This window comes from Colias eurytheme, chromosome 5 (assembly GCF_061535395.1).
Source record: "Colias eurytheme isolate Ceu_HAF_F1 chromosome 5, ilColEury1 Martin Lab GWU primary, whole genome shotgun sequence".
NCBI lineage: Eukaryota > Metazoa > Arthropoda > Insecta > Lepidoptera > Pieridae > Colias > Colias eurytheme.
The window spans coordinates 11,297,956-11,322,911 of NC_142984.1; the positions used below are offsets into that span (position 1 = coordinate 11,297,956).

The 24,956-nt window shown below is 31.9% G+C and overlaps 1 protein-coding gene across 1 annotated transcript in view; it reads left to right on the forward strand.

The window, feature by feature from the left end:
- The first annotated feature begins 433 nt into the window (after positions 1-433).
- Positions 434-24,956, forward strand: part of LOC149908683 (neuropeptide SIFamide receptor-like) — a 103,329-nt gene continuing 78,806 nt past the window's right edge. The window contains exon 1 of the mRNA XM_090102347.1: positions 434-956. Within this exon, the coding sequence (XP_089958473.1) occupies positions 434-956 (523 nt within the window). The remainder of the gene's footprint in view (positions 957-24,956) is intronic.

The window sequence follows — 24,956 nt, forward strand, 5'->3', positions numbered from 1 at the left end:
GATTAAGTGGCAATCCTATTAAAATGCATGAAATGCTAACCTTTTCCGGGATGCATACCACTCGGCCTTCCTAATTCTTGAACCATTACATTAAAGAGATTGATATACAAAAATGGATCTTATGATGTAAATAATAAAAACCGTTTTATGTGCAGAGTTAAATGTGTGTATAGGCTCCAACATGCACATGCGTCGGAAGCGCGGGCCTACACCGTAGCGTGTCTACGAGCAGACGGCGCGCGACCGCCACACAAGATACGCGCGATCTGCTACGGAACCGTAGACCACGCTACGACTTCGGAACTTTTAGTACTTTTGTAAACTCGATATCGTTTCAAATAATAATTTCAATCTTCAATTACTATGACTATAAGTTTATTTGATGTGAATTTGTACAGTTTGAACTTTGATACGTAATGATCTAGTGGTAAAAATGGCACCTTTAAGAGTACCAACGGACTTTTCGGACTTGACGGAGTTTTATAATCTATCAACGCAGCATCCGGAGCGGCATCATTTCAGGCACCGAAATCATTCGCGGGAGCATTCACGGAACCACGTCGTGGATGCGTTATCCAATTCTATAATGGAAGTGTTGAATACGAAGTTTGTGCCTGAAAATGCGATGCTGCCTGATATGGAGCCTCTGTCGACTCACATGGACGGTCCGTTGGGCCAGGATAGAATGAATATAACGATGAATAGGTCCGATTTCGGTGTGATTGACGATGAGTTCATATATAGACATAACAGTGCGATGACAGCGGTGTACTGTGTGGCGTATTTGCTGGTTTTTATCGTGGGTCTGGTGGGGAATTTCTTCGTTATCGCGGTGGTGTATCGCTCCCCCAGGATGCGAACTGTAACTAATTTCTTCATCGTGAACTTGGCTGTGGCTGACATATTGGTGATTGTTTTCTGCCTGCCTGCGACGCTCATGTCTAACATCTTTGTTCGTGAGTACTAACATTTATTTGCTTATATTTTAACGTTCATATTTATTTAATTAAATTTATGGAATATCATTTTGAGAATTATGTTTTGTAAAGCTATATTTGTAGATACATTTTTATTCATGGTTTTGGTAACTAATAATGGCTATATGATACTTGGAAAATATTTAAAAAAATTACCTACCATAGTCATTCAAAATATTTAGCGAATTGTAAAATTAAATTTCATATAATTTTTGAAATTATGTAAAAGCTGAGCGTTTTGTTCATTGAATAAATTATATTCAAAAATAGATTTCCGGTTTTGGAGATTTGGATTTGGGTTGGAAACAATATTTTCCTTATTTTCGTCATGAACTTGCTTCTCGACTTGTATTGGCCTATAACTCATTAATTTTAAATAAATAGCTAGGTATTAATATTTGAAATAGCACGATATTAAAAACAAAAAATAAGGATTTCGTACATATTAATTTCATTTAAAAATAAGCGGGTGCTAAAAATATAATGATATTTAAAGCAATGTTTAACGTTTCCATTAAGTTGTATTAAATTGTATCCCACTTTCATTCAGGTATAACGTTTGAAACTTTTGTATTTATAATTGGAGTGGATTCCCCTTGAAAGGAAAATGTTGAGTGCAAAGTTTTCAACAGAAATGAATTTATTTTAGGTATCCATTCATTGTGGTGGTTTTATTTAATTGTATTGAGTTCTGATTAAATTATTAATTCCTTAATTTATAGTAATAAAGGGAAAGATGTTATTAAATTTAAGAAGTAGTCTATAATATAATTATACAGTGCGCTTGTCTGGAATATTTTTTCCAATTTAGTTTCCTAGTAGCGAAAGTATTTTTAAAATCACTTCTGTAGTTCTAGTACTGCCTGGAACAAACTTAATAACTTTTATCATCATATTCTAATAATATCATATATGTTCCCACTGCAGGGCCACAGGGCCATGAGGGTTTTATACTTTACTCCTATATAATACCACTATAGGCTAAAACTACATTGCCTTACGTGGTTAGTTTACATAAGATATTGTATATGTGCAAATAAGTTATGCGTAACTTAACTATTCGTACTTATTGCCATCTGGTTTCCATAACACAAGCGAAAGCTTACCATGGGATCAGATCGTGCCGTGTGTGAAAATTGTCCCGACATATTTATTTATTTATTTATCTTATTGATAATCGTTTAAACATATTTACCTTTAATTTTTAAAACTAGTATACTTCAACAACTATACACTATAGAGTTGGATGCTTGTAGCTTAATTACACCGAAACGGCTCTACATGGGCTCTACGTATTTGGGTACTATTATTTACAAATAAAAATTATGCGATAAGATTTGACTAGCACTTAGGCTAGCTTCTTAACAGGTACCTACTGCGTAGAAGAATCCACGAACCAAAGCTAGTTAATAAAAAATGCAAAAAGGTTAACAAAACAATTAGTTCAACACGACCTATTTCAGCGCACATTTCATCTAATATTTATACCGTAATACGTAGGTATACAATCTAATTTGTGTAAAAGAATGACTGAAAGAAAACAACGGAAAAGACTTCGACCTCATAAACCAACACGAATATACAATGAGTTCTATCATTTTTAAGAATCTCCCGTTGCACGTATTATCATAAATTGGAAGTTTGTTTTATTTTGAAGTGAAATACAAAAGATATAATACATAAATTATCGAGATTCGGATTTAAGAAATTTATTCTTCGGTACGGGATATTTATGCGTGTATTTTGATCACAGACAATATGTATGTCTGTGATCAGTATGTATTTTGATGATGATGACGGTCGATTTTTTGGGTATTATGGTCTATCAAATGCATGCTCGTCGATATCGCGATTATAATATGAAAACCTATATTGTAGATACTATATGAATTTTTATTCTGGTTTTGGGAATATTTGAAACAAAGAAATTATTCAATTACAGGCTCGATTAAAATTAAATTCAAAACTGATATAACATAAAAATAAAATAAATTTAAAGAACGAAAAAAAAAAATTTATCTTGCTTTTCGTGATATAAAAAATTGTACATTTACAGATTTGGTAATAATATTCCGGTAATTGCCTAAAGGCAAACCATCTTAATTATAATACGAACAAAAGTAATTGATACTCGATAGAACAATGAATTAGCTTGAAAGCTTCATCTAAAATCTATTTAATTAAGTCTAAAATAACTATCAATAACCAAAAATAACCCTTTCTATCGAAACTAAAGTTATAATTGAATTTGACGTCTCGTATGTTTGCGGAGTGTTCAAATTGTTTTATCATCGATTTTCTTCAAAATGGTGATTATTTTAAAAGCAAAAGCGATATATTTTAAACTAGCTAACTACCATGATATCCAAATTATAATGCTTTCTATCAGACATGGACTCAATAAAACGGTTGGACTAAATCAATTAGTAATTTTTATTTTTTGCAGTAAAAATTCTTTTGGGCGCGTTGAGAGTAAAATTTCAAGGTCACGTCATGGCAATACCGTCCCGTCATAGAGTAAGGCGACTATTCTGGTATCTTTGATTCTTTGAATCATGCTAAAGAAGTTTCACTTCTGAAACGTGTGCTCGGCACACACGCTCTTTTTTAATAGGTGCGTATTATCTGGTAGTGATAGTCTTTTTTAAAGCAGTACAGCTGTTTTAAAGATTAGCTTAAACACAGATAGCATTTAAGTCTATAATAGCACATTATATTATTCACATACAGGCTAATAAATTATTCACAAATTCATAATCAATATTCAAAATCATTTTACGCATCAATAGTTACATTATAAGCGTGTGTTTTCCTGGTAATGCCGGGGTGAAGGTTTAAAAATAAACCCGGACAAAATCATAAATAATAGCTGGCTTAGCATCACCTTTACGACATAATCGATATAAATATCTATCTATAATAATATTTTTAATAACCTTAAAAATAAATAGTGAAATCTCTTGATCATGTATTTAAACATTGCAAAGCAAGCTCACGCATTAACCAATACCATAGAATAGGTATATAATAGTCCAATACACCAAGGAGACAGAATAACGTCCAAGTAATAACTTTAAATGTATATGTAGCTGTTAGAAATACCACGAAGTTTATCTACAAGCAGATATTATTATATGAATAGAAGAAATGTAATTTTATCTCCATTCTTGATTATGTAAAATTGAAGGACTCAAGATGATAAATATATTTTTAATGTCTACTTGTAATGTCGCAATTACAGCTTTTTTCCTAAACAATACATCTAATATTAAGTACATATAGTTTTTTATTTCTCTGTCTGTATTGCTAGTTAAAGAAGTTAAAGACGAACCGATATTGATGAAATTTGGAAAAGATTGAGGAAACAAGACATGATTATTTTTTGTATTGTACTAGCTTTCCGCCCGCGGCTTCGCCCACTTTGTGTAAATCTAATAAATTATATACTAAAACCTTCCTCGAGAACCACTCTATCTATTTAAAAAAACCGCATCTAAGTCCGTTGCGTAGTTTTAAAGATTTAAGCATAGAACAGGGAGACAGAGAGTTAGGGACAGAGAAAGCGACTTTGATTTATACTATGTAGTGATCTTTTCTGGGATGATATAAAAGAAATAATGAGATATACAAAAATATAAAGCATGTATAAGTGTATGTATTATGAGGTTATAAATCCCGTCGAAACAAATGAACTAGCATTATTCACATAAAAACAAAAAGGTGGGAGTTTAGCTCTGCGTAATAAAAACAGTTGGGAGATGACGATATATTTATATATTATAATACACATTTGCCTCAGGCTATTTTTGCCCTTTGTAATAGATTATACCTATAGATCCTTCGTAATATCGGCCGATGACTTCTATATTTTATTTTTGTTTTAGCCAAAATAAAATACATATTGTAATTAATGTTTATGTACGTACCATACTAGACGTTTAAATTGTCAATACTCAGCTCTTTAAAAAAATGTGTGCGTGTACTAGTGTACACACGTAAGAAACTTCTTTATGACCTTATTTTTTCAAAAAATAATTTACTTTGTATATGCAACTTTACAGAAATACGTGGAATCATGCGTGGTAGGGATAAGAAAAAGATGGCGCGTAACCTCGGAGCAATTATAGCGCGTAACGGAAAAATGTCACGCGTAAAGAAAAAATGTTACACTAAATTTTTTTCCAACCCCGATAAAGAAGTTTCACTTCAAAACGAAAAAAATACATACTTACACAAGTACCTTCATATTATACCTCAGAAATCAGAATATGGATAGAGTTTAAGAAAGGTCAAAGGTTTCAATATCAAGGTTATAAAATCACTTAAAATCAAATCCATCAGCATAATAAACGAGAAACCATTTCCTTAAAACATAATTTAAGTAAGCTTCTAGGAGCTTCATTTATCAGTATAATCCGCAATCAATTCGAATCAACACGCTCAATAACAAATTTTTACAAGTGTCCAAAATAAACATTAAAATTCCCTTAAAAGCCGAAGCGTCAACCTTTTAGTGGGCATTTCCTTCACAAAGAACCTCACGGCTGAAGTTGCTAACTCAATTAAGAAGAAATAACGAAATGTATCTACAAAGGAAACACCTTTCTTCAACGCTTAAGGAATAAAGCTCAATTTTCACGCATCCATTTTTAAGGTCATTGTACTCTGCAACGTAAACGTTAGGGCGCGTTATCACCGCGCGGCTGACGATAATCTTTGTCACTGTAAGTACGGGTAATTTGGTGACGTTTTAGTATATTATTCAATAGGATAAACGTAAAAAATGAGAAGAATTTTGTTAGACGATTCCTTTATTTCAGAAGCGATCTTAGCAATATTGTGGATGTGTAAATTATGAAAACGACATACTCACTAATCAATTTTTTACATAATTCAAAGGCAGTGTTGTAAAAATTCGTGTGATTATGAAATTTAAGTTTTAATTCGACATATCAATACATTTTCAACTTATTAGTATATTTAAGGTACTATTCAATAACAACTTTTTACGAGTAAAATTATTAAATCAATTGTTGTATTAATTAAAAATGAAACTTAAAATTTTGCTCTAGCCTCTACAAACGCGGCGAAACCGCGCCGTTAACGCCTCCAGTACTTCCCCCTAAATTACGCCAGCAATTAGTATTAGTAATGGTGAAATAATTTAAGGCCCGTTCTGTCAACAACACTGTGTTATTTACGTTCGTTTTATTGTAAACTTCGCCTCGGGAGTTAATAAATACAGCGAGCATTGCTCAGATAAGCCTTTTTATTGTCTGATCCACAACACATAAAACAAACATTTTAAAGTATGTAATAATGCTCGAATGTGATTTTATGGAAGTCTTCAGTAATGTATTTGATTCATGTAATTTAGGTATATCTATGGTATTAGTCGTCGCGGCTTCAGGCGTTTTCTGTGTATAAAAAGAAAAAGGAAATAATTACATAATAATTACAACGTAGTTTCGTAGGTCATTTTTATCGAAGTTTTCTATGAGTGACAATATTTTTATAAATTGTTTAGGTAGAGTTTCAGTTTATCTTGACTCGTTAAATTTGTCAAAGGAGATTATAGTCTGTATTACTATAATTTAGGATACCTACTTTTAAACTAGTACCTACCGCGCGAGGGAAGCCGTCGCGTCGTCTCAAGTAGTTGCCTATTATAATATTATGTCAAACTAAATTTAATAAGGCAACATCTAAAAGTAAATAATAAAATAAATCTATAAGTAGGTGTTGTCTTATTTTTTTAATTGTTGACCATCTATTATGTCTCATACTTCCAAACTCCTCCAATTAATTAGCGTAATGTTGTTTTTATAAGTCGGTAGTTTTCTCTGTTATCCTATTTTTTTTAATAAGACGGTAGTTTTCCTTCCAAGAATGTATATCTAACTTCCGTTTTGAAACAATTTAGTAACGAAACTGTTTGTATTATTATGTTTACTTTCCTTGTAAACGATAAATATCGTACGGTCTTATGCAAATATATTCACTAGCAGTTAAGGTTCATTGACTTTAATCAAGAACTAATATGTTTATCTAATCAATATTAATATTATTAATGCGAAGTATATTTGTTACTCTTTAATTTCCAAACGGATTTGGATAAATTAAATGTGTCTGTATGTATGTAGATCCCACATGAGCTTATGAGCAGGAAGCTTTCCTATGTCATATTATTTTTATTCGGATAAATTTGATATCTTTGTGTATGTTTTGGTTGCCTTGATAGAGGTTTATAAATGAATGAAGGAATAAACAATCTGTTAAAATGTTATTGGAAATTTACCTCTCCGATGTAATCTCAGAAATGTTTTAAATTCTGTTAATTTTGTCAATACAATTTTCTTAAATCATGGATACGCTACCAAAGTTTGGTTCTCGTTAAAACTCATTTATCCGTTTATCCAGGCGTATTTAAAGCCCCCTGTAATACAAATAGGGACCACTGGATTAGCGGGCAGTTTCTACAAAGAAAGATGAGCTCATGGCCTTTATTTAATTAATAAAGAGTTTGTAATCTGCGATTTCATATACTTTTAAGAAGTTAAAACATGAAAAATGCGATTTTTAATGTGATAGTTGAACGCGTTGTTGCGACTCACACCGCTTTAACTGCAATATTCGGGCAACACATTTGCAAAGATGTCATTTCTACAAATCAGGTGACCCATCTGAAGCAGTTCGGTTGTTTTCTCTGAGAAAAAAAATCTTTTTTTACTACTTTTCTGAGCCAGTATAAAAATGGCAGAAGACGTTCATTTCAACCAAGACATCTCACGGTAGTTCGTATTAAACACTTTGCAGGTTGATCAGTGACACAATTCCCAAGTTTAATTACCCGCTATGGATGGAAGACCGCATGCATAATCACTTTGTAAACTATCTCAGTTGTTAGACAAATTGACTCGCAACTCGCAACACTGTCGACTAAGTTCTGACTTTGACATTTCTTGTGTGCAGTTTGGTGTATTGAAAGTGCATTATAGAATAGAATAACAAGAGATATTTATTTTTTATGTTGAAATATTATAATTATACTACATAGTTAGTTTGTATACTGAGTAAAGGTAAATATGATAACAATAATATTTCTCTAACTTTTCAAGTCATTGTTATTCCCTCAACATTTTCAATATAAGACGTGTATTACAAAAGTATTCTTTGAATATAATCAATTCGATTCAAATTCATAAAGCCGAGCTTCGTTGATTGAATTAATAAAAAGAAAATAAAGTTTTATGTCAAGGGATGATCATGCGGCTGTTAGAAGCGCAATATTTACTAAAATACAAATAAAAATGGTCTTAAAAATGCTATATAAAGCGATGCACCCCGCCTCATAAATATTAAAGGGCGAGAATAAACAGACAGACTGCCGTGGCGACAAATAATGACGTTTATATTAGCTTAATCTTGTGGAATAACTGCTCCGCGTAGGGCCCCACTTTTGGGGCCCAAGATTTTTATAAAATACTTGAACGAAGTCGAAGTCGTTTCATGAATTTAACATCTGTTGTATAATTATTATCACCTCCTTAAAATAGTGTCCGATGATAATTTAGCATGTTTGCAGATACAGATTGTTTTTTTTTCTATATAGCTGTAAAAGTTGTTATTTTGTTGTTTCTTTCTTTCCGTTCTTAAACCTCGTACAATTTTTATTATAATGTAAATAATGAAACTCTACATTGTAAACATTCTTGAAGATCCATTATAAAATTAGCTTTTATTTAATTACTTGCACAGTTTTTTAAAAGTCTTTCTGCATTAATGACAAATTCCTTGCACCTTGCGATGCATTAATGACATATCCAGGGCTCCTATTTGGGGCCTCCTCTCCCACGATCCACCCCAGACATCTGGAAAAGATACACGTCTTTGAAATCCGACCACAGTAACAGAATCCTGTACAAATCCCTGCCACTATGAAATTCGAGTGTCTCTCGCAAATTGGTTTGTTTCACAAACAAGATGTATGAACGTCACGATAAAGCTGCGCGTTATAGGCTGAAGGTACTCATTGTTTTTATGAATCTTATCGTTATTCATATACATATTACTGAGACACGCACACGTGCATTTTTTCAATTAGTTCTCTTCGTTGTTTTAAATTTAGCCTTTTAGATAATCTCTTCATAACATAGAGACGATTTTAACACTATACAGTCCTAACTCAAATTAATTTTTTTTATAGGTATTCTGGTAAGTTGTAACTACGTAAATAATACAATTTTTTATGCGCTGTTATTACATATGAAAATATTGTGTAATATTATGTCTTAAGGCACAGAATAATAACGAGCTAGCTTTAGGTAAGTAAATATATCTTTTTTAAACTTCAACAGATCTGAAATGCTCCTTCGGCCAAGAAGAATCGAGATTAAACTGGATATACCCTTTAAAACTTACTGTGACTTTTAACCTTATCAAAGGCAAAAAAGATTATTTGTACATCTGTTCACGCATATTTGCGTCGTAGACACGTAACATAAGAAGGGACTTGTTTGGTAATGTATCGCTAATGGTATTTTAGCGAACCATATCAAATGTATGGCTATTTTGAAATTGTTTTGCTGATGTTAACATATCGGTACAGAGGTGTGTTCGATGGTATTTATTACCTTTTACTTAGTGGATAAATACTTTGTGAGCAGAGTTTTGTTTTTAGTCGAATGAGGGCTTTACAGGTAAAGAAAAGCATGATTCAATTAATATTCTATTTTTCGGGTATTTTTTTCTTTCACATATCTAGTTAATTAGGTAAGTACTTTATAAATGGCTATTAATTCGTATTATTTGTCATGTATTATTACATTATTATAATTTATGTCTGTTTATGCAGTTATTTAATTAACTATTTAACCCTAGTACATTAGAAGATTTACATATAATAATTATTATCATCTCATATAAATTTGGTATCAACATACGTCTCAAAAGGATTTGCAAATACAAAAGAAAATTCATAAATCACATAAATATTCGAGGTAAATGCTTTAGATGAGTAAGCAAAAAATAATAAGCACCTTTGGATGCGTAGAACATATTGTCTGCTTACATAAATTATGATATAATTAATTCAGTACCAGGGTAATATGAAGCCGGGGAGTTATCCAAAATGGCCAATATGAGCAGACATTAAGAATGCTGTCTCGTTTACATTAGTCGAATTATAAAGAGGCAGAGTACGATTTTAGTTAGCTAAGTAAACGTATTATTTTTTGGCACTTGGAGTGTTAGGTATATTGGAGTGGTAGGTAGTACCTATATCATTTATAAGATAGGTATTATATTCAAACAAAGATTGGTTGATAAATCAGACTTAATAAATAACAAATAAAATGAATACATCTAAACACAACAGTAGGTACATAAACTAATGTATACTATATTATTCGGATGATGCATTAGGGCTGCCAAATTATTGTAAATGAAAACTTTAAAGAACCATAAAAATGTTTCATTCAAATATAAAGAAATCTAATTGCTGCGTGACATAGTTTCGGATACCGGATTAAAGTTTATTCTGTTAACCTTTTCTACGTGACTACGCGTATTTTCAAGACAATGTTATTCGAAGGAAGATCCTAAAGGATCTAGGTCGAAGACGTCGCTAATTTAGATGTAGTATTATTTAAACTCCATAATACTCGGGTACCACCAGAAGGACGGTACCCGGATCTTTGGAAGGCTTACGTGGGGACACGGATCCAACACGCAGAGGCCCTTTCGAGACTTTTAATGTGTTGTGGGACACCAGCCGCAGCCTGCCCATGACTGCACTATTGAGATACAGCCCTAGGCAGTCCGCGGCCGATGTAGGACTATTGCAGGGTATGGAAATTTAATAATTGGGCTATGGATTGGGATGCTAAATGGACTGGTACTGGGGACTACGGGAAACTATGGCACCTGCCTTTGCCTGCCTGCCTACTATAAGAAAGTAAAAATATGTTGGCAGGTGGTGACTCGCCCTCTCACTGTATGGGCCCCCGAAATAAGTCGCTGCAATAGTGCGACAAGGGGGCAACATAATATTGTGAGCAGCTAAGGGTGGAGAGGCGTCCCTGGACTTTAAACTACGATCACGCGCTCCCTGAGGGTCCAGCATCACGTGCCCACTCGCCACTTACGCTTCGCATCCACCCTTCGAGCTAAAAGCTCTCGCGACTCCACTCTGGCCGGCCGGTTAAGGCAAGCCAGAGGTGGGGGTCCTGTCCTCGTCAGGCTTCACTCCGACCGGCCGGTGAAGGCGAGCCGGAGATGAAGACAGGGGCCTCCCCCGGGAGCACTCGGTTCCCGCGGGGTCGCTACTCCCCGACACCCCGCCACAAGGTGTCCTGCGGGTTGACTGATTGCACGGGTGGAATATCTATTGTCACGTAAACAATAGATATTCCAACCGTGGGCGATGGGGTCGTCACATCCCTACGCCCTTACATCCCTACGCCCTTATTTAAACTATTATTTACTTTTCAATACACCTTACCATATTTTAGATAGACAGCTTGTTCACCTATCCCTAAAATAAAATACAATCCTAATAATATCCCTAGAAAAAAACGTGACATTAAAAGACTCTATATTATAATTATAGGTGTCACAATTTCATTACCTTTTATTAACCGTCTTAACCCAAATCGCAAATCAATTTAGTTCGCGCCCCATTACGAGAGCTTGCAAAATAATTATCAATGAACTAGATCATTGATAAGGGCTCAGTTTAACTATCAATTATTTCTGATATGGATCGTCCCTGTGTCCCAAATCTCCCTATTGGGGGCCTTTACCTTAAGTGTGGTTTGAGTTTTGACGAGCACTTACGCATTATTGGGTGCCTTTTATGATTTGCGAATTATGTCAGTGTTTGTAGTTAATATTTTATTAACGGTTCCATATTATTTAATGGGTTTGTATAGCTTTTTCTTCACTAGCTGGCTTATGGCTTCACTTGGGAGACGACATTTTGTGTTTTATGCACGATCCAGGATAGGATACGGGATTCATACGATACATAGGATATGTACAGAAGAAAAAATAAAATGTAGGTATATTACTAAAATATGGCCTTTTTTGCAAGCTTTATTGTTAAAAAATACAGGCAAAGCTTTTTAGGCTCACAAACTCACAAAATCTAAATAAAATTACACACTACAATGTATACAATTTATAGCTTAAGAGCCAATATTTATGAACTTTGATTTGTTTATTCTGTGCTGAATAACAGAAGAGATATTAAAACATCGGAAAATTCGTGGAAAAAGTTTCACAAGAACATTCATAAGGCAGTTCCTAGTATAGTTTAATGTTATCTGTGGCGGTACGAAGTTTGTCGATTTAGCTAATAATAAGTAAATATCCGGGAATTTCTCAAACGTTACTCTATTAATAAATAAAACTTTGTGTGAAGAGGATAGCTTATAAATATATATATTTTTGGCAGGAATTATTATTTAACATGATATTATGAACATGCAGACATTAGAATACATTTATTCTGTAGTAGTATTTTTGTTATGAACTGACAAATCAATACAGAAGGTAATTTTTTGAATACCTCAATTATCTAGATGAAGCTTATCATAATTCGAACACTTATCTGAATTATGTTATCCATTGTAATTTTTCTGTTAATAATTAAATTATTATCACTTATAACAGAGTATAATAAGTCGGTAACTGAAAAAATGTGCACAAAAATCTATACAAACATCACGCATATAATCCCAGGCAAAAAGTATATGTTATAGTTTTTTGTCTGGGATTCAGGAAGTAGTATATAAAATGATCAACAAAAATAGTCACTGCTAAAAATAAAGATTTTTACAGATAATATTTAAAGGATATCTCTGTAATAGTTTACATCATGTATTTCTTTTAGGATAAACTATATCCGCAATAGAAATCCACTGAAGTAGAATACGCAGAGGATCTTTTTATCAATGTCCGTTTTTGGACATATGAAGGATAACCTTTTCTTATTGTTGCGAAAATAACAGTTACAATTGTAATATTCCCTTTTAAGAAACTTATAATGAATTCAAATACCTTTTTCTCTGCGTCGGTTTGTGACCACATTAAAGTTTCCGAAGCATTGTTATAAAGTTTTTAAAAAGCGTTTTAAATCGAATTTTCTCTCAATTCCTAAAAAACTCCTTGTTTTAAAGTTGCCGATTTGAATCAATATGGATTGGTTGAATAATGAACACCATTAATTTGTAACTTAAGGGTAAATATCTTAGAAGTGATTTAAGCTTATTAAACAACTTATTTTTAAACGTAAGTACAACTTTGTAACATAATGTGTCTATCTTTTTCAACGTGGCCCTTTCAAAAATTAAATTCATGTTTCATGTACAAACAGACACGTACAAATTATCACATTTATATCAAAAGAACAAATATAAAACAACACCTCTTTGACAGCGCTTTTTGAAAGCATTCACGGAAATCCGCTAACATTATTCCGTCAACAAAAACCCGGTTATTAAATACTTCCCGCGTTTTTAGCACACAATTTCACGCCGCAAAATCTAGGGAAACCTAATTTATTTTCTATGGACAGTGATTCGCGTTTTTCGCTTTTTCGGTCACCTACTTACTGACTGACTGATCGCTGCGGCTTGTGTAAGTTGAAAGGAGTTCGTAGGTACAAAGGCTTGCGTAATTTTGTTTGAACACTTTCGGTTATCCGTGATGGATGGTATCATAGAATTTGTAGGTACATATTGTGACTAGAAACTTAATTTGCTTTGATAGTGCGAAACCTATGATATTTTTTTATAAATATATTTTGTGCTATGTCAGATCAAAATCTAGCTTTCTACCTCATTGCATTCAGTTTTATTCAGCTTTTGTACGTGGGTTTACAAACATTCGTCAACCTTCTCGCTTTTGCGTTCATATAATAATAGTTGTTAGACGAATAAGAGGATAAGATATAAAAATAATAAGACGATTAATGGACTCGCATAATTTATTTGTTTATATTGGCTTTTTCATTTATTATTATAGTAGAAATGGCTGTAATATTAGTACAGAGTGATACAATTTTGAATCCTAACAACAATTAATACAGTTTTTTTCTTTATAATTAAAGATAATTCAATCAATATTATTTCCTATAATGTTTCAAGATAAAACAAAAATAACTTGTATACAGCCACACAATAGTACCTATTGTCAGCGGCCAAGATAAACTTGTACATAATTTGTCGGAGGCCAGTCACTCGGCTTATCTTTTGAGCGCCATTAATATACTTGCTCCATTGTTAATATAAGATGTTTGTATTCGATACATTTGTATAGAAAAAAAGCTGAAATTAGAAGAAGAAATTAGATTGAATTAGAAGTGAATTTGTTAAATCTTATTTTTCATCCTAGGTACCTTGTATGTTTTTTCTCTCGGTTAACAAAATTTGATTAATCATAGTAACTAGCAGGTTATTATATTTTATATAATAAACAATTAGTTGATTTTTTTACGCTTTAATAATTCCAAAAGACCATCAATTTAGTTAAAATATTGACACGATATATCACCGGCTTAAAGATTGTAATTTGCATCATTTTTCATCCATGTAACCATAATATGCCACAGTGCAGACAAAGGCTACATTTGTATAAAAATTAATGGAATTTCATTAGAGTATTAGATACCTATAGGAAAAATAAAATGCAAATTCAATCCATTCTATCCCAAGAGTTTAAACCTGTAATAGGTATATTATTATCTTCTTTATTTTAAGCAAAGAAAATAAAATATAACGTTGTCTTCTTGTTTACATCAAACTTTACTTGATTGATAACCGTCGGATTTTTACTACAATTCCTAAACTTGCACAATATCTTGATAAACAAAATCGTAAAATTTTCTCATTATTTCAGTAGATTTGATAAACTTTCGGACAGTTTAAACAAAATCAGAATAAATTGGAAACGCTGTAAACTGTAAAGATTTAGTTTTATTCAATTTAAATACATAGTAAAACGTGAATTGATTTTCTCATTAGTATAGTTGAATAACCTATCAGCTAGACTATATTAAACTAACAGACGAACAGACAAACAGACAAAAATTTCCTATAGCTTTTCCACCTATATATCTATTGTCACTTTAAATGTGACAAAATTATTGTACCTTTAGATAACAAATTACATAATTACAAATTTAATAATAATAGCGATAAGTACGAAAATATGTATGTTAAATTAATTAATTGTATAATTTTATGCACAAAGCATAGAAAAAAGCCATTGATTTCACTCCCGTAGTAGTAATTTAAGCAGCAGTAATAGAATAAATGAAAGCTCTAGCCTGCCACTTCATGACGGTTTAGCGGTAACCTTAATGGAGACCTCGATATTTCACAGTCTGTCTGTAACCACGCCCCAATAACATTAATAAATCCTATTTTCGTTAGCCTTAATGGTTTTTTATCATTTTGGAAAAAAATATCAGTAAGTATAGGTTTTCCAAGAAAAACCTATACCTAGAGGTGATTTTTATAATTAGCCACGACTCACGGTCACGGCTGAATTCGTTGTAGTCTTTTCGGAAATTAGTTATTATGTAATTAATAATAATTATTGAGCCTATAAATAATACCCATTTGAGCTAATAACTGGCTTTTATTATGATGATGTAAAAAAATTGTTTATTTGCTTAAATTAGTATTCTGAGTAAATTAAAATGAATTCTAAAAACTTGTTTCGAAATTACGACGTCATAAAATTTAAAACTTATTCCGTCCATTGTAGTAACTTATAAAATGAACATAAAATAGGTATTTAGCCACAAAATTAATCCTTAGTGTAAATTGTAAAGTGCATACTTCAGAGTACCCAGTACAAGGCTGTATCGAGCGGCGGTCATCGACCCGCCAGATGTAGGGTTGTCACCTATGTTATGGTTTGATTAGAGATTTTTTAACAGGCTTAAAAGTAAAAAAAAATAACGCATTTTTATTGTTAAATTTGTGAATGTGAATTTAAGCTTAAATAAAAATGATAAATCTTTATAAATTGTTTTACTAATTTCTGATAAGTTTTATAGAGAATTTTATATCAATCCATTTTGGACAAATTTTATGTATATTTATTAATTGTTAAAGTTAATACTCTGTGCCTTGAATCATAATTTAAATACCACGAGTAAAGCTATTTTGAAAAACTTTAACTTAAAGTCTTTTTACATAGTATACAAGTACTATAAAAGAAATAATTTTGAATAATAATTCTGAAAGCAGTTGGCAGCCCTAAATACAGCCGAGTGAAAAAGTGCAGTATTTTTTAACGGACAACCATTGGCTGAATGCAATTTTGCGGTGTGTTGTTTTTAGACAAATGCTCTCTGCAGGAAGTGACTTCCAAATATTTCATATTTGTTTACTTAACGAAGTTTTTTAGTTTGTGAAATATGTTATTTGGTATGTTAACATTGAGTAAGTGGCTTTTTATGTATCGGTATTTTCTACTTTGAAATAACTATCGCTACGAGTGAAGATTCTTGGGTTCGATGCCTCTGATGAAGGCTAACATTGATATATTAAGTATGACTAGTAGATACTTATTAGTTACTAAAACAAGGAAGTCAAAATAACACCTCAAAATCAGCAATGGAAGACTGATTAGTATTTTCTTTTTTTTTGGAGTAGGTATATACCTATAATATAATAGATATGATTGTATTTCAATACCTGCATAAGGTTGCTAATATGTAAAAATGTATTGGTTTGCAATAAATTATTTGAATTTGATCTGATCTTGTTCTCCGAGTGTCCAAGAGTTCTAGAACAAATGCTGCAGCAATTAAGTGTCGCTAGTGCTAAAGCCGGACTGTCAATGAACACACTTAAAACCAAAATTATGACAAATTCAACACAAACATATATAATAAGAATAGACAATAATGAAATAGAGTATGTAAACGAATATGTGTATCTAGGGCAACTAATATCGCCATCAAATACCATGCAAAAAGAAATAGATAGAAGAGTAGCAAATACCTGGAGAAAGTACTGGTCCCTAAGTGAAGTCATGAAAAACAATCAAATGCCTATGGAATGTAAGAGAAGAGTATACAACACATGCATTTTACCATGTTTAACATATTATGGTTGCCAAACATGGGCACTGACTGATCGACAACTAAATAAATTAAATGTATGTCAAAACAATATAGAAAGAAGCGTTATTGGTGTTCGGAGAATAGAAAGAATAAAATTGAATATAATTAAAAGTAAAACTAAATTTAAAAATGTACAAACTATATCTAAAATACTCAAATGGAGATGGACTGGACATATGCTGAGAGATAAGGAAGAAAAATGGACAAGGACTATAACGGAATGGTACCCCCGCGATGGTATACGGAAAAGGGGAAGACAGTTCAAGCGGTGGGAAGATGATATTAAAAAGATAGCTGGCCCGGAATGGATCAGAATAGCTAAAAATAGAGCAAAATGGAAATCCTTAGAGGAGGCCTTTGTCGAAAGACAAGCTGCCATAGAAGAAACAAGTTTGCCGATTATATAGATTAACAGCTAATGAAATAATATAATAGAGAAAATAGTTTTAAAAACGTCTAAAATAATATACAATATAATATAGGAATAAATATGGAATATTGTCAACGGCATTTAGTAGTATAAGATTTTTGTAGTAGTTTGTAATGTTTTTGCAGTAATAAAGGCTTATTTTATTTTATTTTATTTTTTTATTTTATTTTTTATTTTATTTTATTATAATATAAAAAATGCATACTCAGGTAAAAAGAGCCGATAAAAATTAATTTTGTTAATACTTAGCGATCAGAAAAAGGTAGGAATTATTAATGAATCTAATTATTGTTCCTGTGAAAGCTTTTTATAACGTCGTGACAAAGTTTACTACAAAACCACGATCGGAATTTTCTAGACGGTCTTACTTCAAGAGTTCATTAAAATTTGTTACAACTTGCACATTTTTTAGGATATAACATGATGAATTTTCACTATAAACATTATTTTTGTTTTCTGCTTGAGAAAATGAAATATAGTAATACGTTGTAATACCACAGATAATATAACAGATAATACCTAATGGCAATTTACCTTAATAAAGTAATAAAAGGTTAAAGCAATTGAAAAATATTACTTCTATTTTAGTTCAAAGTGGTTTTACAAGGTGCAAACAGAAAATGGCAAAAATATATCGAAACCTTTGTAATAAAGCTACATTTCTCAGATCAGTGAGTCAGAAATTGAACAAAGGTAAAAATCCAGATGCCGACTTGACGTTACTATTAAAAGTTTTGTAAGGGCACGGATTTTACACTGTCTGTCTGTTTGTTTTTGACGCATAAATCTCTGCATCGAATTGGATGAAATTGTTACAAAAATAATTTGACACCTGCGAAATGATAAAAAATAGGTTTGGTCCTTTGGTCCCATAAATAAAATTTTTTTAAAAATAAAGTTTAAAAAAATTTTTACATAATATTGTTACATATGTTGCATTGAACCCCACACTAGGATCCCCTGTGTTGTGAGGCTCAATCTCTTTCATCATATTACATAACAGAACAACAAAAAAGAAAATTACGGGTAACTATGCGGATTTGCCATTGATTACGCGGGCGAAGCGCGGGTGGATAGCTATTAAGAGATAATAATATATTTTAAAATACCACCACAATTATGAGACCCCAAAAAAGACATTTCTTTTATGAGAATGTTGAATTTGATAGTGGTTTTTGCATCGGTCTGCTGGTTGAATGTGAACCAGATGTTAGCTGCTAAATATAAAATTAAGCTTTGAAAATTAATTTCTATTCTATAGTTTTAAGCTTAATGTCTATTTTTTTGAGAAACACAAACACAAACACAATAAAATTTCAGTTAAAACGGAATTTCAAAAACATCCTTGTCCATTGTATACAATATGTTTAAAAAAATACCCTTTTATCAGGTTAAAAAGGGTATCAAAATCTGCCTTCGACTATAATAATTAATTTTGAAATCACCTTTCTTTTATTTGATATATTTTTATGTGCAAAGTTCAAATGTGAGAAATGTTAGAAGCTAAGGTTAATGTTAAGATCATTTTTTATTGGTAATAACTATTTTATTGTGCCTTTTTACATTTTTCTAATTTTATCTGAAACCATGTTAAAAGTATTGTTTAACTTTTATTATTATGAGGTATTATGACTCAGTGGATACTATTTTTTACTTCAATAATAATGTCCAATGTTCAAGACCAAAAAAAAGACCAACAGGTTTTCAACAGGTTTTTAACAAAAAATATATTGGAAGGTTTGGAAGATATCCATAATTTTGGAAACATTTCTACAAAAAACTTAAAATATAACACAAATAAAGAGTTTAAAAGTATACATTTTGTTAAACGTTATTCTATTTAAGTCATAAATCTAACGTTTAAACATCATATGGGAGCATAATTAATATTACTCGACCCAACTACCCTCACTAATAGTCTCAACGGCCACCCGTCATTTATCAACTGCTACCTCTATTTACTAATAGAAAAGAACCTTAGCCTACTATTATATAAATACGAAACAATGGTGTATGTTCGTTACTCTTTGACGTTAGAACGTTTGGACGGATTTGGGTGAAATTTCACTGTAATATAGGCAATTTTTTTTATACATAGGTAAATATTTTGCCACTGTTTCTCTGATCGAAAGTGACAATGACTCACATTTGCTTTAAAATTAACCGTATTATACCAGAGCATAACACATGAAATTTAGAAATACATACTTGATTTTGGCTACGGGGGAAACCGCGCGGCACAGCTATAGGACGAATAATTCATAGCAGTAGATTACCGTAAATTTCCAACTATTTCGTTCCAACTATTTGTACTTAGGTAGAAAATTTTTCCGAATTAGAGCCCATAGATCAATCAATTGAATTGTTGGATAATTACCATGCTATTAGTTCGCATACTTAACAATAATTACCTCTATTCGTTTAGTCGTGTAGTTAAATCTTATAGATAGTAGATAATTAAAAGTTACCTTGCAAATACCGACACCTAGTATTATAATTCAACTATATTATATACTATATTATGTTAAATGTTCATATACCACAAAAAATTGTAATGAAATGCATCCTATACAAATGCCAAAAAGCTATAGTCCACAAGAATGTAAGCCACGACCCCAGTGGAGTGGTGTCAGATCGGCGATGGAGCACGATCTCCACACACCCTTGAGGGAAGAGCCTTTGTAGCGAATGCTTCAAATGATATTGTTTGTGAACGTTTCTCAAGGAAAAAAGTGAAAAATGATATAGGACGTTAAACTCTTAATGAGATCGCGTTATTTTGTAAATGAGGACTCGTCTTGCTTTTTAATGCTTTAAAATGTTGCATATATGTTTTTTATTAGTGTAGGTATGTTATTTTTGGTTGTGGATAAAACTCTGTTTAGGTACGTGTTTATTGAATAATTTTATATGCATAGAAGGAAAGTTAAAAAAAGAGTATGTCTTTGTTATTTATATCTCCCCTTTCTGTGTGAAACTGCATCAGCATATTAGCTGGAAAGATAGTAAGTTATTTCACAGTATTTTATTTTGTTTTATAGATAGGCATTAAACAATAAGCTGCAGATATTTTTTGCATTAGGTATAGCTAGTCAATTGAATATCTCTTATTTGTGTGGGCATTGTAAAAATGCATATCATATCTGTGATGACATAGATTTTTTAATGTAAAGCATATTGCAACAATAACAATACTACTTTGTAAATAAACAAGCTAGATATTTTCCTTATCAATGCATAATAAATATATATATCAACAGACTCATGTTATTGAATGTTCCACGTCTCTGAGCTTATTTACGGCGGTCACTTTATAGCGTCCAGACCGATTCTTATAAGCGTCAATCCCTTAGGTGCATTTATGGCTTTATACGATGTTATTAAAAAAATAAACAATATTTGTACGGGGAATGCATTGGCACCACAAATAAAAAAATACATACATTTTGTCGAGTATATTGTTTTTGTACTGTTTTCCAACTAACATTCAAATGCATTTTTGAGCGAAAAACTTTTCGATCGCACTTTCAAAATATATTTTTAGTTTTTCAATAAAATATAATGAAATTGACGGCATATTAAAAGTGACAATTATTATATGTATCCATCTTTTCATATGTTTATGTACATTGTATACAAATTTAATTTGAACTCATATTCAAAAGAAATTAAATGAGCTGTTCATAGCATCAGTTCGTAGCAGCGTAGCAACGTAGCAACATTGTGTCATACGAATTCTAAACATTGAATAAATCGTTTTCCATTTATTTTATTATATCATGGAATAAACGAAAAAAAATTATCATAATATGAGTTATTCATTTTTCTAAACTAATAAAGTCTACAAGTGCACATTCGTAGTACAAATTATCGACAAATATCGATTTAAATATTTTGTGCAATTTCAATGTATATTTCTGCATCTGAAGTTAGCAAACCGCCCTTGGGCACGTAATTAAGAGAAACCTCTGGGACTCGCAATTGTACCTTTTACTCTTATTGCTATTAAAAACTGTTTTTCTTGCATAATCTGTAGCGTTTTATGAACTGCTTTTATTTTGTAAAGCCTTTTTAGATTGAATTGAAGTTAATTAAAATTAAAGATTTGATAAAAACTAAAAAGATAATATAGATTAATATTCTTACAATCTGTCTCAAAAGCAAAGATTGGGTAGCTGTATTCAATGTAGTCTTAAATAAAAGGGAGACTAAAATAATGCATTTGTTCATTTTAAAGTTTATTTCTATTATAAATGAGAACGAAATAACGTAGGACATCATAATAAACACATAAAACCTTTCTCAAATAGACATGCTTTAAATTTTATATGATATGACAGCTCTTTTCCCTTTATACTCTTTGAGTTAAGCCAGTTCATCTACAATTCATTTCATAAGCAATTCTTAATCAAAATCGGCCAAGTCGTTACAGCCTACATACACACACCGTATTTCGTAATCACAATATAAAATATATAGTAGACACAAACACAATCTCCGAAATGAAATAAAACCCACAATCAAATTAAAAGCCGAGCAAACTCGTACATTTTCAAATTAATATAAAACGCAAACGTGTCAGAATTAAAAATGTTCTCTATAAAATAGTTTCGATTCATGCGACATAATTAAATTTCACTGTATGGGATGTTACATCACGCTGGTCGGAGGATTTTGTTCACGTGGTAAATGTTTTTGATAAATAAATTGAATCTGTGTATGTGTGAGTGTGTGTATTATGTGTGTGAATCGATAGCGATGTTTTTGTGTGTTGGTAATGCGCGCAGGCTTCAATTATATAACTGATGCGTTAAGTCACACGTTAAGTAAACAGATAATTTTACAATCGGGATGCCAAGGTGTTCGTTTTCGTTCGATTAATGAAAGACAAGTCCTGAGTCAGTCCTAGATTTCAATATAGAAGGAAGGACATTTATTTAAACACGAAATTAAGTTTTTTTGTCTGTTTTAAAAAAATTAAAAAACTGCAATCACATTTGTTTATAGTAGAACAAAAACGAAAAACAATTAGCGTCCAAAATTTTAATTATACGCTACAAGTAACACATTTGTTTTTAATTCGAAATTATTAGCTCAAAACCGACAAAATGGCGCATATTATAAAAACTAAATACGTGTGCGCGTCACGCTGTTCGCTGTACTCAAGCGGCTTTGGCCAGGTATTACCTTTTGAAACACACTCTTTTGACTCCGCGAGAGGTTTTTCAAATGGTTTATGAGAAATACATTTCAAGGCCGTCGCAAGGCCGAGGTGAAGAGACGAGAGAAATGAATAAATGTTTTTAATATTTTGAACCATCGTGTCACTTTTTTGTCGCGTGGTTTTGTTTGAGCGCGCGCGGATTGTTTCATATTGTGATTCTGGAGTGAGTTGTTATTAACCTGGGTATATTTGTATGTGGATTTTTATGTGAAAACAGTTGAACAGATTTTGATGGAATTTACATAGAGTTAGATAAGACATAAGGAAAAAGTATAGGGTGCTTTTTAAGCGTGAAAAAGAGGATTTTATTGATTTGAAAAGTATCGTGATATTGTGAAATGCACCCAAATCCAATCAGACAGAAAGCTAGACATAATTCAAACTGTCATAATGTTGTTGTGTGTAGTCAATATATTGTTGTGAGTAAGCTAATATTTCAGACCTGAGAACATTAGCGGTAAGTGGAAAGTTGCTTACCGTCAATTCTGAGAAACGGATAATACACTACTTCATTGATATGAGTTATATGTAGCAAGTCTGCCCTGTATAATATTAATGTTAAATATCTATAATATATACTTGAGGAAGTACGCAAGTATATTATTTTGTTGCTTCTTGATGAAGCTACATCTCAATAAAATGTATTAATTAAAGTGACACTTTTCAAATTCCATTCTGTCGTTGACTGCCCGTGTTGAACCGGAATAAATATATTATAACCTCTTTTTTCAGAAATTGTTTTTTTTTTTCAAAATGTAAAAGAATCTTCAATAAAAAACATACAAATCAACTTTTAATATAGACTATTATTTAAAAGTTATTTGGTACAAGAGCTGAATCTTTTCTAATCTTCTTGCAGTCGACATTTTCTATAGGACTTCACAATGTGATTTGTGCATCGTTCGAAATAGTACTCTACACTTGAATATTCAGCATTAAAATTCGTTTATTTTAGGATATTTGAATTTCAATTTAAAATTATTCCGTGATGTAATAATATATTGAATTAGAGTTTTATATTAAAATTTTTTATTTAAATTTGAGTGAGTGTAATTCTCTAGGCTCTATCGATTTCTAATTAGAAATCATTTATTTACAACTTATCAAACAGCTCAACAGCAGCTGTTTTCTAGTAATGTCTTACCACAATCCTATAAGTACAAACGTCTTCAAGATCCTGGCCCACAGTTGCCCATCTTGGCCCACTGGAACTTGAAGGCGAGGCTAGGTGAACATCCCCGTAACCCGGTCAAAGCTATCGACCCGCTGCAACTTGCAGGCCATCGATTGGATCCAACGTTCCCTGATTTGTGGTGATGGTATTGCCATAGAAACACTGTTTATTGTCATGTAATATTTACTGTTCTACTGACCTACTTATAAATGACAAATTGCTGGTGAATTTTAAATGAACGAAGACCTGTAATCTAGATCACCTCGTTTAGGAATATGAAATTATTCCCTTTATAGTTAAATTGTAACTTACTTCTTTGTAACTTTGTAACTTATTCTTCCATGCCCTTAAAACGTGAGAAGTTTTGCAATGAGTTCACTTTAATTTTTAACATCCTTATAGAACTATGTTTGCTATTAGGGTTTTGTCTTGTAGCATAGCAATTCTGATGGTGTGTGAACTCAAGCTTAAACTACACTCTACTACAAGAACACAAGCTTGAACTACAACACGAAATATAAAAAATCACTCGACTTCTTATTCATCTATGTATCTAAATACCTGTCAGCTAAACAGTTGTCTATCTCAACACTCCACTAAAGAACACAAACACATAAATAACTAGTGCCCTGCTGTTTTACCCGCAGTGCTCCGGTCCTGTTGGTCTTAGCGTGATTCTATTTATATAGCCTAGCCTTCCTCGACATAGATCGAGATACAAAATGGGCTATCTAACATCGAAATAATTTTTAAAATCGGACCAGTAGTTCCTGAGATTAGCGGGTTCAAACAAACAAACAAACTCTTCAGCTTTATTATATTATAGTATATAGTATAGAAGATAGGTCTTATAAATAATTAAGAAGCAATTCCTTCTAAGCTCTTCTAATTTTTAAATTTAGTTCATTGAACGATTGCACGGACAATGTATCTTACTCCGGCTGGACATTTTTATTTATGGTCTGTTTGTCCCTCGAGTATTTTAAGCGTTTACTAATAAATATTTTATC